Here is a 14,414-nt window from a genome sequence, read left to right as displayed (position 1 = left end):
TGTGGTTTTAATTTTAATTCTCTGATGACTCCTAAGTGAAAAATTTTTTCCTGTGTTTACCATCCATCTGGATGTCCTCACATGTCTATGTTCATAATAAAAACTCTGAGGAAAAATCCCTGCCTTCGTCACAGGAGGAAAGCATTCAGTCTATTTCCATTAAGCATGATATTATTTATAGATTTTCTTTTTTTTTTTTTTTTTTAATTTATTTGACAGACAGAGATCACAAGTAGGAAGAGAGGCAGGCAGAGAGAGAGGGGAGGAAGCAGGCTCCCTGCTGAGCAGAGAGCCCGATGCGGGGCTCGATCCCAGGACTCAGGGATCATGACCTGAGCCGAAGGCAGAGGCCTTAACCCACTGAGCCACCCAGGCGCCCCTATTTATAGATTTTCATAAATGCCCTTTAGCAGGAAGTTCCCTTCTATACCTAGTTTGCTGATGATTTTTTAACATGAATGGTTATGTAATTTTATCAAATGCTTCTACTGAAGCATAGCATTCCATACTATGCAATCACCATAAGTTTTTTCCCCGTTTTGTTAATAGATTAATTAAATCAATTGATAATTAAATGTTAACACACACCAGAAAAATACTCCACTTGGTTCTGATATATTATCCTTTTACATATCTTGCTAGATTTAGTTTGCTAATATTTATTTAAAATTTTTTAAATCTATGCTTATGAGTAAATTGACTTTAATTTCCACTTCTAATAATATTCTTAACAGATTTGGGTATCAGTGTTATCTTAGCCCCCTAAAATGCATTATGAATTGTCCCCTTTTGTTCTATTCCACATTAAGAATATATGTCAAACTGATACTAATTCTTTCAATGTTGGCAGATTCACCAATGGAGCCATCTTGGCTTACAACATACTTTATGAAAAGGCTTTTAATTACACATTCAATATTTTTAATAGATATAGGAATCAGATTTTGGAATGTCAGGTTTTTTTTTCATATCATTTCATAAGTGTACTTATGAACATACAGCTGTTTAGTGAATACTATTATCTTTTTAATAGGATCCACAATGATGTCCTCTGTATAACTGTAATTGATTACTTACATCGCTTTCTTTGTTGCTCACTTGGGTGAATTTCTTGAGAGGTCTTATTAGTCATTTCAAAGCATTACTTTAGCTTTGTTAATCTTCTTCCATGGCATATTTGTTTTTACTCTTACTTAATTTCCTCTCTTGTCTTCATTATTTCCTTCTTTATACTTTCCTTTGGCTTAGTTTGCAGATCTTTTTTTCCAATTTGTTCGGCTGGATATTTATATATATCACTGCTACTCTTCAATTTTAAAATCTTCTAACGGCTATAAAATATTCCTCTTAATACACCTATGGTTACATCCCACAAGTTTTAAGATGCAACATGTTCATTCAGTTCAGTGTATTTTCTTCAACCTCTAGACTACGTAGAAGTGTATTAATTAATTTTTACCCATAAAGGTTCTTTCCAGTTATCTTTGACCATTGGTTTCAGGCATAATTTCTTTATGGTATTTAAGTATGTGTCGTTTCAATCCTTGAAATTTGACCCTTGTGTTATGGTCCAGTATACACACAAATCTCATACATTTTGTAAATTTGCAGTTATCTATGTATGTCAAATAAGTATTTGCTGTCTTTTAGGGACGCCTGGGTAGTTCAGTCAGTTAAGGGTCTGTCATTGGCTCAGATCATGATCCCAGGGTCCTGGGATCAAGTCCTGCATCAGGCTCCTTGATCAGCAGGGAGCCTGTTTCTCCTTCTGCCTGCTGCTCCCCCTGTTTGTGTGCTTTCTCTCACTCTGACAAATAAATAAAATCTTTTAAAAAATAAAATAGGGACACCTGAGTGGCTCAGTGGGTTGAGCTTCTGCCTTCAGCTCAGGTCATGGTCTCAGGGTCCTGGGATCAAGCCCCGCATTGGGCTCTCTGCTCAGCGGGGAGCCTGCTTCCCCCCCCCCCTGCCTGCCTCTCTGCCTACTTGTGATCTCTCTCTCTCTCTCTCTCTCTGCCAAATAAATAAATAAGTAAATAATCTTCTAAATAAATAAGTAAAAATCTTTTATATCCACCCACCAAAAAAATTCTTCTATATCCTTATTTGATACAAGTTTGGGCCTAAGGAAACTGGCATTCTAACCTAAAGGCAGGCAGGACTGGGCACCCACAAAAGCACGTTCTGTATCATCTGGGTGCTTTAAATAATCTATACCAGGACCGACTTTTTCTTTTGTCTGCTTATTCTGTTAGCTAGTCAGCAAGATGTGTTAAAATATTCCACTATAATTACATGTTTCTTTTAGTTTTATTTATTTTTGTTTTATATACTTTGAGTCTGTCATCAGGAACCTATAAATTTAGAATCGCATACTTCCTGGTGAATTGACACTTTCATATTATCGAATATTCTTTTTGATCTCTGGCAATGCTATTAATGATATTAATATAGCTATACCAGCTCTTTCTTGGTTCAGGTTTACTAAAGCTTCTTCCATCCTTTTATTTGTAACTTTTTTATATGCTTATATTTAAAGTATCTTTTCTTTTGATGGACATTGCTGCTATAAACATTTAGGTGCACATGCACCTTCAGATCACTACATTTGTATCTTTAGGGTAAATACCCAGTAGTGAGATTGCCTAGGGTAGCTCTATTTTCGACTTTCTGAGGAACCTCCATGCTGTTTTCCACAGTGGCTGCACCAGTTTGCATTCCCACCAATAGTGTAGGAGGGTGTGGCATATATATATATGTGCATATATACACACATATACACAATGGAATACTATGCAGCCATCAAAAGAAATGAAATCTTGCCATTTGCAATGACGTGGATGGAACTAAAGGGAATTTTGCTGAGCAAAATAAGTCAATCAGAGAAAGACAATTATCATATGATCTCTCTGATATGAAGAATTTGAGAGGCAGGGCAGGGGTCTGTGGGGGGTAGGGAAGGAAAAAATGAAAAGATGGATCAGGAGGGAGACAAACCACAAGAGACTCTTAGGAAACAAACTGAGGGTTGTTGCTGGGGGGTAGGGGAAAAAAAGTATCTTTCTTATAAGTAGTAATTTACTTTTGTTTTATATCCAGCCTAACAATATTTCACTTCTACTTGGAGTAATGAGTCCATGTATATTTAACACAATCACTGATATTTTGTGGGATTAAATCAACAATCTTTACTATTTACTATTTGTCCTGCTTTCCTGATACACTTTTATGCTTCTTTCTTGGTTTCTTTTGAACTACTGGAGTTTTTACTTTACTTGTTCCCCGTACTAACTTGACAATTTTTATATTCATTTACTATTTGGTGGTTATCCTAAAATCACAACATGTATCTTTACTTATCAATGTCTAACAGAAAAAAAATCTTCTAGAACTTAACCTTTAATACAAAGATCTTAGAGTATCTTAAATTCCATGTACTATCTTCCTGACTTAAATGCTACTGAACATTCATTTTAGTTCTACATAAACATTAAACCACAAAAGATATTTTTATCTTTGCCTAATTTAGTTAATACTCATTTAGATTCACCACAACCAATGCTCCCTTTTTTTTTTTTTCTTTAAAATGTTCACTGCTCTTTATTCTTTCCTACATCTCTGAGCTGCTGTAGGGATAATTTAGCTACTGCCCAATAACATACTTCAGTTTTAAGGAAAATATTCAATTGTCTTCTGTCATTCACTGCTTGCCCTAAAAGCCCGAGTTCCAATATTATGGTTGCTTCCTTCCTTAAGGGTACTGCTTCCTACTGCCCATCTCCAACTCCCAGATGCTTCTGAGATTTTTTCACTGTCTTTGGTTTACTATATGACTATCTTTGTATTTCAGATGCTTTGAATTCACACAGCCTCTCAAATGTAGGATCTTTTTCTTTTGTGTGTTAAGTTTTGGAAAAATTCTCAACCATTATCTTTTCAAATATAGTATCTACCCTATTCTCTCTTTTCTCACATACATCTTTCCAGAATTTCTCTTACACATATGTTAGACATTTTCACTATGCTCCATATGTCTCTTATACTATTTATATTTTCCTTTTTTCATCAGGCTGGTATTTTCTTGTGGCCTATCTTCCAAATCACTAATCCTCTCTTAAGCTCTATCTAAATGTTTAAAACTATCATTGTGTTCTTAATTTCACTCTACCTTTTAGTTCTAGATTTTCTTAAGCTTGGAATTTCTTTGTAATTCTTTAATAAAAATATTACTTTCAAAAAAATTTCTTCAAACCACTAATATTTTAAAGTTCATTTCTGTTAACATCATTTCCTATGGTACAGTCCTATTGTCTCACTTCTCTTGATTTTTATTCCTGTTGTTTTCTCTCCATGTTTGTCTTTAAAAAAAAAAAAATTCTCAGTTAAAAAACTGAATGCTGGGGATGCTTGGGTGGCTCAGTCAGTTAAGCATCTGCCTTTGGCTCAGGTCATGATCTCAGGGTCCTGGAATCAAGCCCTGCATCAGGCTCCTTGCTCAGTGGGGAGCCTGCTTCTCCCTCTGCCTGCTGCTCCCCTACTTGTGCTCTGACAAATAAATAAAATCTTTAAAAAGAAAGAAAGAAACTGAATGCTAGATCCTGTATATGAAAAATCATACAGATAATTTTAGCACTAGGATGATCTCTTCCTCCACTGGACAGTGAATTTGTTCTTGGCAGGTAGCTAAGAACATCAGGAATTCTACACTCTTTTAACCCCATTGGAAATGAGGAGATTTTAAACTGGGCTTCAGTTCCTAAGATGCCTGATCTATTTCTAGTTTATCTTTATTTCTAAGATGTAACCCTTTAAGGTCTCAAGCAGAAAGCCTATAGGAATTATCAGCGGGTTCTTCCTTGCTCTTGAATCTGGAAAACCCTCTTCATTCTCTCAGATTCACATGCCTGGCTCTTTCAGAATCAGTACCTCTCTATCAGAACAGAGAAATGTCTTTAGCAACAAAGCAGTCCAAAAATGCAGGGCTCCTCTCCCTGGGTTTCCTTCTTGCAGATATAAGGCCTGCAGAATTTCACTTATTTAGATGTACCTTCAAATATATTTTGTTCATTCTTTTTAGGTGTTCTACAAGGTAATTTGGTCAAAATTTCCTAGTCTGACATGCCCCAAAGTGACAGAAACAAACAAACAAACAAAAAAAACCCACACAAAACAAAACAAAATAAAAAAAAACCTCACTAGATAATAAACATCTCAGATAAGATCCCTGTACTCCAAATTTTCTGTCTTCAAGGCCTAGCACAGTGTGTGACACATGACTGTTATTCAATTTAGTGATAAGCCAATGACTTGAAGGATAATTCTGAGCAAGTAAAGGAAAAAAGATAGCAGTATTATAAATAACAACAGTTATTTAAATCAAGTCACAGAAACTTCTTCTGGTCTGTCTCTTATTCCACATTATCTTTACATATACCTGTGATTCAGGACTCAGAATCACACACTCACACTACTTCAACTGGCTTATGTATTATGTCCTTCTCTCCAGGTATTTTACCCTCTCTTCAGTCCACCTTCCACAGTTCAAATACCCTGCTAAATATATTTCAAATTACTCTTCATTTTCTAAAAGAAATATTCCAATCTCCTCTGCATGACATATAAAACCCACAACTATATGACCCAAGGATATTTCATAAACTTATTTCCCTCCTTGTCTCCATTCTTATATCATGTATTTTAGCTATGCTATTTTCAGTTCCTCAAAAGTACCATGCTGTTTTATGCCTCTCAATTTTAAGGATATTGTTACTTTTGTTTAAAAGATTTTCTCCCCATTGACAATCTGTTAAGCTCAATCTTCTATTCAAAACTATATTCCAGAATCACACCCGGGAAATCTTGGTAGACTTGTAGGAAGTTCTAATCAACTTCATCCTTTATATCACTACTTTAACCTTCTATGGCACTTATCATCCTGCAGGGCAAATGATGGGGACATTTCTGGACAAAATTTACTTTAGTATTCAAAATTTTCAATTTGAGAAACAAGGCAGAGAATCATGGGAGAAAGGAAAAAATAAAATGGGACAAAACCAGAGAGGGAGACAAACCATAAGAGACTCTTAATCTCAGGAAACAAACTGAGGGTTGCAAGAGTGGAAGGGGTGTGGGAGGGATGGGGTAGCTGGGTAATGGACATTGGGGAGGATATGTGCTATGGTGAGTGCTGTGAATTGCATAAGACTGATGAATCACATACTGGTACCCCTGAAACAAATAATATATTATGTTAATTTTAAAAAATAATAAAAATAAAAAATTTTTTCAAGATGTTTCCTCCAGAGCATATTTGATAACTTTCTATTTCTACCTTCTTTTTCAAAAAGTTTTATCTACTTAAATGATTTTGTATTCAGTTGAATTTAACAAATACTCATTGTAAACCCATCTCATTCTAGGTACCACTGATATACAAATAAATAAAACAGTTAATATTTAAACTGCCTTAAATCTCTTATTCCCAGCAAATCAATTTTAAGTGAAAAAACATAATGGAGAGAAAGGAAGAATAAAATAGATGAGATGGCAAAGAGGTGTAACATCTCCAAACTTTCTATAAATTATAGCAAAAGCATACCCACTACATTAAATTACAGAAGAGAATACTGAAATTTGAAAGGAAAAACAAGGTGTATCTTATAATCTAGGCCTTCTGATCCATAATTCCAACACAATGCCCTAAATTATGATATTCAGGGTAGCAAATAAAGATCACCCAACCCCCAAGTAGTTCTGAACAGATTTTCCATAAACTGCAAGGTTTTATTTTTTATACATGTTTTAGGCAAAGTATCTCTTATGGCTTCTCAATGTCTAATCAACACTTCTAGAAAAGGTAAAAATAATTTCAGAAATAGTCAGAGAATACCTTTTCTTTGTAAAACACAGCACACAGTCAACAAAATGCATTTCTCCAATCCTCCAGTACATATATTTATATCCATTTGCAAGAGATAAAAAAAATACCAGTTTAGCATGGTCTAGCTAAAAGAACACCAGAATGAGTCAAGTAGACGAAACCCAGACCAGCTTTTGGGTAAAAGCAAAAATTATGGAGCCAGAGTGTTAAGGTCTGAATACTGACTTTAGGTATCATCTGTAAAACTAGAATAAAAATAGCACCTGCCTAATAAAAAGTAAGTACTACATAAATGTTAGCTAATATTATAACAAATAGTATTGCCTATCTTTTAATAGCTCCATCAGAGGGTCTAGCTAAAAAGTTATGTGTTAAACATTTTAAGCATTATCAAGATGGCCAAAACTAGTGCTGCCTGTGCTACTGTTAATCAGTCCTCATAACCCTTTAAGCGAAACTGATGGACTTAGAGGTAGGACAGAGGGCAACAAGCCCCAGTGATAAGAAAGATTTTTTTGTTTGTTTTGTAGACCTGTTTTGATCCTTCTGTTCATTGCATTTCTTCACCATTTCCCTTGAGAGAAATGTTTATATCCTCCTATACAAACTGAAATTGTGCGCTACAATCTCAACTTGTTACTAACTTGAAACTTGGCTTGGAGGAGGAGCCCATGTTTTCACTGACCCTGCATTTACCGTAAGCATTCTCATGGAAACTGATGCCTCACTCCTTCGACTCTAAATCAATCTGAGCTTCTCCCAAGAAATATCTAGTTACCCATTTTGGTCTCTCCACACCAACCTATTCCCCTATATCTGTACTCTAAACTGATTCAAGATCCTACTAAAAACTCCTCTACCCCACAGATAAAGAAGACACCAAAGCAATTAACTGGATTAAGAGACCAAAACAATCAAACAAGCATATTTAGCATTATACACAGTGACCAAAAACATGGTAGCAATTAAAAATCAGCAACAGAAACCCAAACCAAGCTCATGCATCTTTTCATTCAAAGGTGGACTCAAGCAAGCACGTATTTTTGAATCTACCTGAAGTCTAGGGGGGGAAAAAAGGAAACCCCATATCATACGGCTCAAAAACTATGCTCTGATTTTTCATTTGCTAACATGGACATGAAGACTCTAGTATCTTCACGGAAGTGTAAGATTTAAAATGACTCAAAATTTATATATGTATATATGTGTGTGAAGATAAGTGGGTGAAACAAGGAGGGGGGGAAGCATATATGCATTTAAGTACTCACTTGCTCCAATTTAAAAATATGCTGATTGAAGTAGTGTTGTAAACGTTCATTAGCAAAATTAATACAGAACTGTTCAAAGCTGTTATTTTCATAATCTTCAAACCCAAAAATATCAAGAACACCAATGGACAAAGTCTGTAAAACAGGAAAAAATTTATGATGGTTAAAAAATGATCCTCAAATTTATTTCACAAATAATATCCACAATATAGGTAACAAAATGCTCAAAGTTCTTCTACGACAGTGGACAGGAAATTTTGGGGAGCCAGTGTTCAACCAAAATATTCCACAAAATAAAAAAAACCATTTTAGTTTTATGTTTACCTTTTTCTTTTTATCCCAATTATAAAAACACATCCAAAAATTTAACACATGTAATACACTATTTACAAAAATGTTCAAAGCAGAGTTAGTGGCCTGTTATCTCAATCTCAGAAATCCCTAAATTCCAAGAGACAAAGAAATAGAAAGAATCACTTTATGGGGAAGTAAAAAATAACCTAAAGCTAGGTTTTTCTAGGGTATTCCAGGTTATGCAAAGAACACCATGCAAGTTTTCCTATTTTCACTTCTATACCCCCAGAAGAATTCTGCTTTACAAACCAAGCTAAACTAGTATGTTTAATCACCCTTGTGCAAGCCAAGTATGAAACCAGATATCAGAATATGTGGGTTTCTCCAATTTTTAAAACAATCTTTTTAACGATTTATTTATTTTCGAAAAAGAGAGAGTGGGGGAGGGGCAGAGGGATTAATACTCAAGCAGACTTCCTGCTGAGTGTGGAGCCTGACTCAGGGCTTCATCCCAAATCATGAGATCATGACCAGAGCTAAAACCAAGAGTAAGATGCTCAAATGACTGAGCCACCAGGTGCCCCAATTTTTTTTTTTGCCATTTTATTTTATTTATTTATTTTTTTAATCATTTTTTAAAATTTATTTTCAGCATAACAGTATTCATTGTTTTTGTACCACACCCAGTGCTCCATGCAATCCGTGCCCTCTCTAATACCCACCACCTGGTTCCCCCCACCTCCCACCCCCCCAACCTCTTCAAACCCTTCAGATTGTTTTTCAGAGTCCATAGTCTCTCATTGTTCACCTCCCCTTCCAATTTCCCTCAATTCCCTTCTCCTAACTCCCCATGTCCTCCATGCTATTTGTTATGCTCCACAAATAAGTGAAACCATATGATAATTGACTCTCTCTGCTTGACTTATTTCACTCAGCATAATCTCTTCCAGTCCCATCCATATTGCTACAAAAGTTGGGTATTCATCTTTTCTGATGGAGCCACCAGGTGCCCCAATTTTTATTTTTTATTTTCTTTTAAAAATTGTACAAATAGTTCTAAAAAATTGTAACAAAAAACAACAATCCCTTCTTCTTTGTCAGTTTCTGCTCCCTAAAGCCAACACTCAAATCTTTTATCTATTTGGTATAAAACAATACAATATAGCATACAAATGCTTGTTCTTCTATGTCTTGATATTTTGCCTCTACAAACTATATTCTAACTTCTTACTATGGATAATAAGGATTCAGCTCTAATATCACCAAGCCAGCATTCTTCTCACCACCTCACCTCATTCTTAAAATAGTTACATGACAATTTTAGTTAAATGAAAACAATCTTTCTCCACTATTACTAAGAGAGATACTGGGCAATCTAATATAATGAGTAATAAATACTAGGAGTTTTTTTTTTTTTTAAGATTTCTTTATTTGAGAGAGAGAGGGAGAGCACAAGCAGGGAGGAGGTGGAAGGAGAGGGGCAGAGGGAGAGAGAAAGAATCCTCAAGCAGGGCGCCTGGGTGGCTCAGTGGGTTAAGCCTCTGCCTTCGGCTCAGGTCATGATCTCAGGGTCCTGGGATCGAGCCCCGCATCGGGCTCTCTGCTCTCTCAGGGAGCCTGCTTCCTCCTCTCTCTCTGCCTGCCTCTCTGCCTGCTTGTGATCTCTCTGTCAAATAAATAAATTAAAAAAAAAAAATCTTTAAAAAAAAAAAAAAAAAAAAAGAATCCTCAAGCAGAGGGACTGGGGACCATGGAGCCTCAAACAGGGCTCAATCCCAGGACCCCAAGACCAAGACCCAAGCTGACTAAGCCAACCAGGTGCCCCAAGAGAAGATATTTTTTTAACGTCTCCATTAACAGTGTTTTCTTTGGGACACCTGGGTGGCTCAGTCAGTTAAGCCTCTGACTCAGGATTTTGGCTCAGGTCATGATCTCATGGATAACAGGATCTAGCCCCATGTGGGGGCTCTGCACTCAGCTGGGAGTCTGCTTGAGACTCTCTCCCTCTGCCCTTCCCCCTGCTTGCACCTGCACTCTTTCTCTCTCTCAAATAAATAAATCTTTAAAAATAAAAAAAGAGCATTTCCTTTAATTGATTCTGCTAATTCTAAGCCCTTATGAAAACAGTACAAGTAATGACCTTCAAAAATAAGTCCATTTGGTAAATTAGATTTCTATTAAAATTTTCTAACTGTAGGCTTAATCAAACCATAAAAAAATAATATTAGAACCATTTTACATTTAAGACAGGAGGATTAAGTAATAAAGATGACATATTTTAATCACCCTAAAGATGCAGACTATTCCATAAAAAGTTGCTGGGAAAAATGGATTTGAAATTATTTAATTATCTAAAATCTGTCTTATTAAGAAATAAATTCCAGAGGCGCCTGGCTGGCACAATAAGTGGAGCATGTGACTCTTGATCTCAGAGTTGTGAATTCAAGCCCCACACTGAACGTAAGAGATTACTTAAAAACAAAATCTTAAATAAATAAATAAATTCTAATGGGGGGGAAAAACCCAAATAGAAAAAATTAAATTCTAAAAGCATGAGAATAAATGTTTTTACAATCTTGGGCTGAAAGAGGGCTTCCAACATAAGAAAAACAAATAAAACCCAAGAAAATAAAGGAAGAAACAAACAGAGGGTTTTAGAAGGGAGGGGTGGTGGGGGGATGGGTGAGTCTGGTGATGGGTATCAAGGAGGGCACAGATTGCAGTGAGTACTGCAGTTATGCTATACGCAAACAATGAATCATGGAACACTATATCAAAAAGTAATGATATACTGTATGGTGATTAACATAACACAGTATTAAAAAAAGGAAAAGGAAGGGAAAGAATGGCAGAATTAACCGCACAAAAATTTAAAACATATGGGCCCTAAAACACAACATAAACAAATCTTAAAAGTCAAGAGAAAATACATGCAATATTTATCAAACTATGAATCTCTGCAATAACCACAGAACTCCAAGAAAGAAGTAACAAAAAGACAAAATAAACAACATAAAAATAGCAGAATATATAATGAAATGATGAAAAAACATGGGAAATACTTGACTTTTATCTATCACTGAAAAAAAGGACAATAAAATGGGATAGTCCTCTTACTCAGATTAGTAGATGAAAAGACTGATAATATCCAATGTGAGTAAAGGTGTAAGGAAATAGGCATTTTCATACACTACCAGTGGAAGTGCAGTCTTTTCTGAAAAGCAATTTAGCAGTAGCTAACAAAATTCTAAAATGTATATATTCTTAAATCCAGCAATTCATTTTGAGGATTTTATCCTAAAGAAATGTACACAAAGAATATTTGTTACATCATCATTTATAACAATAAAACAAATGTAATATATTTTTATGGGGAAATTTATGGTATACAGGCATACTATATACCACAAAGTTATTAAAAATAATGAGGTCCAGACCTATTTCAAGACATATCAGGCAAAAAAAAAAAAAAAAAAAAAGATACAAGGTAGAAACAATACAGATAACATAATTCTATTTTTAATTTTAAAAGCAATTCTGTATATGTACACCCATAGAAATGTACATAAGAAAAAGGTCTAGAAAGACATATAGAACAACAGTTTCCCTAAATATCAGGGTAATAACATACATAAGAAGGGAAACATCAGGGAATACAGATAAAAGTAATTCTTACTTATTATTCTACATAATTCTGTGTTTTTAAATATCATGTATTAATTATTTTATTTTAAAAATTTCCAGGAAAACTATATAATAATCCAACATATGTCTACCTTTGTATTTTGCTCCAAATCTTTACTATTCAGAAGTGCATGATTAATCCGAAAAACTATCCAGTCAAACAGGGCACTATATAAGGATTTAGCCATGGAATTCCTCACTGTCACAGCCTGAAAAAAAAAAAAGAAAAGGGTTGGAGAACAAATGAAAATGGCACTAACCCAAGATACTATAACAAAGTGTATTTTGCTTTCAACCAATAAAGAGAGCTTACTATCCTGAATTAGAAATTTAATTTTCTCTCAATTTAAATAGCCTATAACTGAAGTTTTCCATACACCCATAATCACTAATCTAGTCTCAACTCTAGGCTAAAAGGTAAGGAAAACAAAATATAGGTCACTCAGTTCAAAACAGTATCTGAAAATTAGGGTATACATTTTACCTAGTAAAGAAGGTGTAATAGGAGATTTACAAACAAATCAAACTTGCCAGCGAAAGTGGGGAAGACTATTCTAGGCAGAGGAATAAATCTGTTGGCAAACAGGAATCAGTTATCTGTGGAATCCTAGCTCGACTCTTAAAAAATAATCATAATACCACCACAGTTACATTCTGGTTGTCTCAAGCTTGTCATCCACCATAACTTCAAGGATTTCTCCATCCCCAGATAGAGTAATAATTCTTTCATTATGGAGTAATAAAATTTCTTTTTTCACCTCACTTCAAGCATTTCCCAGTTTATGGAAACTCTCTATACTATCTGCTTAAAATTTCTATAAATCTGAAATTGTTCTAAAAAATAAAATTTATTAGTTAAAAAAAAAATCAACATTTAGAAAGTACTACAACTGAAAAAAGGAGGGGGACATATTTTAGAGAATTGAGCCCTACCACTTAGAGAATACAAGTCCTAATGACTTATATATTTACTGTCGAGGGATTTATTTTGAAGCTTTAAATTCAGGTACATATTTATATATCTGTCCTAAAGTTTAGAGGAAATAGAGAATAATGATTAAAAGCTAGGCTGTCTTCCAATCCTAGTTCTTCTACTTATTCTAGGTATTGTAATCTTGGCCCAAGATACTTAAACTCTTAAGCTACAGCTTTACATTTGTAAAATGTAGATAATACTAGAATCTACCACACGAATGATGAATTTCTGAATTCCAGTGAATAAAAATACAAAAGCTCCAAGTTTCTAAACCAAAAAATAACTACCTAAACCATTACCTACACAGGAAAGAGAAGATGCTATCAAATTCTCTATCTTCAGCACCAGAAACTTGAATTGGAAAATGTTCACAAATTCTGAGAGAAAAAGGAATGTAACCCTAGAATTCTATATTTATGCAAGTAATCAACAAAATATCTTTAAAACTCAAAAAATCAATCATAAAATATATAGAGAGACCAACTATTCTATTTTTCTCCAGAGGGAAGAATGAATACAAACTGGTCTAGTTCAGCAAAAGTAAAAGATTTTAAAACTAAATACACAAGCATAAGACAAAGAAAACACAGAAAAAGAAATCATAGTAGCATAAAAAATACAAATGGGCTGAATTTTTTAGTCAAAAGACAGATCTTCACATTAAATTAAAAACTATGAGCCACCTATCTGGTTTACATTAACACTATTTTCATAAAGTACCAGTCAGACAGAATCCAGATATACCAAAATATGCCAATATAATACTCATTTACTTCGTTAACTCCCAATATTATATTTTGGCCTCTTTTCTCTGAAATGTGGTCCTATCACAGCTTAATCTCAGTAAACCCAAATACCAATTAACATTTTCCCACCCAAACAAGATCTCACTGTTTCCTATCTCAATGAATGGTATCAATACTCTTAAAGTTGTGTGAGTCAGAAAATTAGGATTTATCCTTAGTATTTCCTTCTTTCTTCTTGCTTCCCAGTAAGCAAACCATTGCCAGATTCTGTTGATTTTACCATCTAAATGTCTCTCTCTCTCTTTTTTTTTAAAGATTTTATTTATTTATTTGACAGAGAGAGATCACGTAGGCAGAGAGGCAGGCAGAGAGAGAGGGGTAAGCAGGCTCCCTGCTGAGCAGAGAGCCCGACACAGGGCTCGATCCCAGGACCCTAAGATCATGACCTGAGCTGAAGGCAGAGGCTTAACTCAATGAGCCACCAGGCACCCCTAAATGTCTCTCTTTTTAAATACACCCATTTCTCCCTATCAATTTGTCACTATTCTAGACAAAGCAGCCAACCT

At 34.8% G+C, this 14,414-nt stretch overlaps 1 protein-coding gene across 2 annotated transcripts in view; it reads right to left on the bottom strand.

Moving 5' to 3' along the window:
• The window catches only part of LOC111153187 (myosin IXA), a 282,109-nt gene that overhangs the window by 175,610 nt on the left and 92,085 nt on the right, over positions 1–14,414 (bottom strand). For both annotated transcript variants that reach the window (XM_022512043.1, XM_022512044.1), the window contains exons 10-11: positions 12,219–12,335; positions 8,149–8,283 (exon numbers count right to left, since the gene is read on the bottom strand). In XM_022512043.1, the coding sequence (XP_022367751.1) occupies positions 8,149–8,283; positions 12,219–12,335 (252 nt within the window). The remainder of the gene's footprint in view (positions 1–8,148; positions 8,284–12,218; positions 12,336–14,414) is intronic.

The sequence above is a fragment of the Enhydra lutris genome, unplaced genomic scaffold (genome assembly GCF_002288905.1).
Source record: "Enhydra lutris kenyoni isolate GAN:26980312 unplaced genomic scaffold, ASM228890v2 scaffoldscaffold31, whole genome shotgun sequence".
Lineage (NCBI taxonomy): Eukaryota > Metazoa > Chordata > Mammalia > Carnivora > Mustelidae > Enhydra > Enhydra lutris.
The sequence above is the reverse complement of the archived record's forward strand: the minus strand, read 5'-3'. Positions and strand labels throughout refer to the sequence as shown.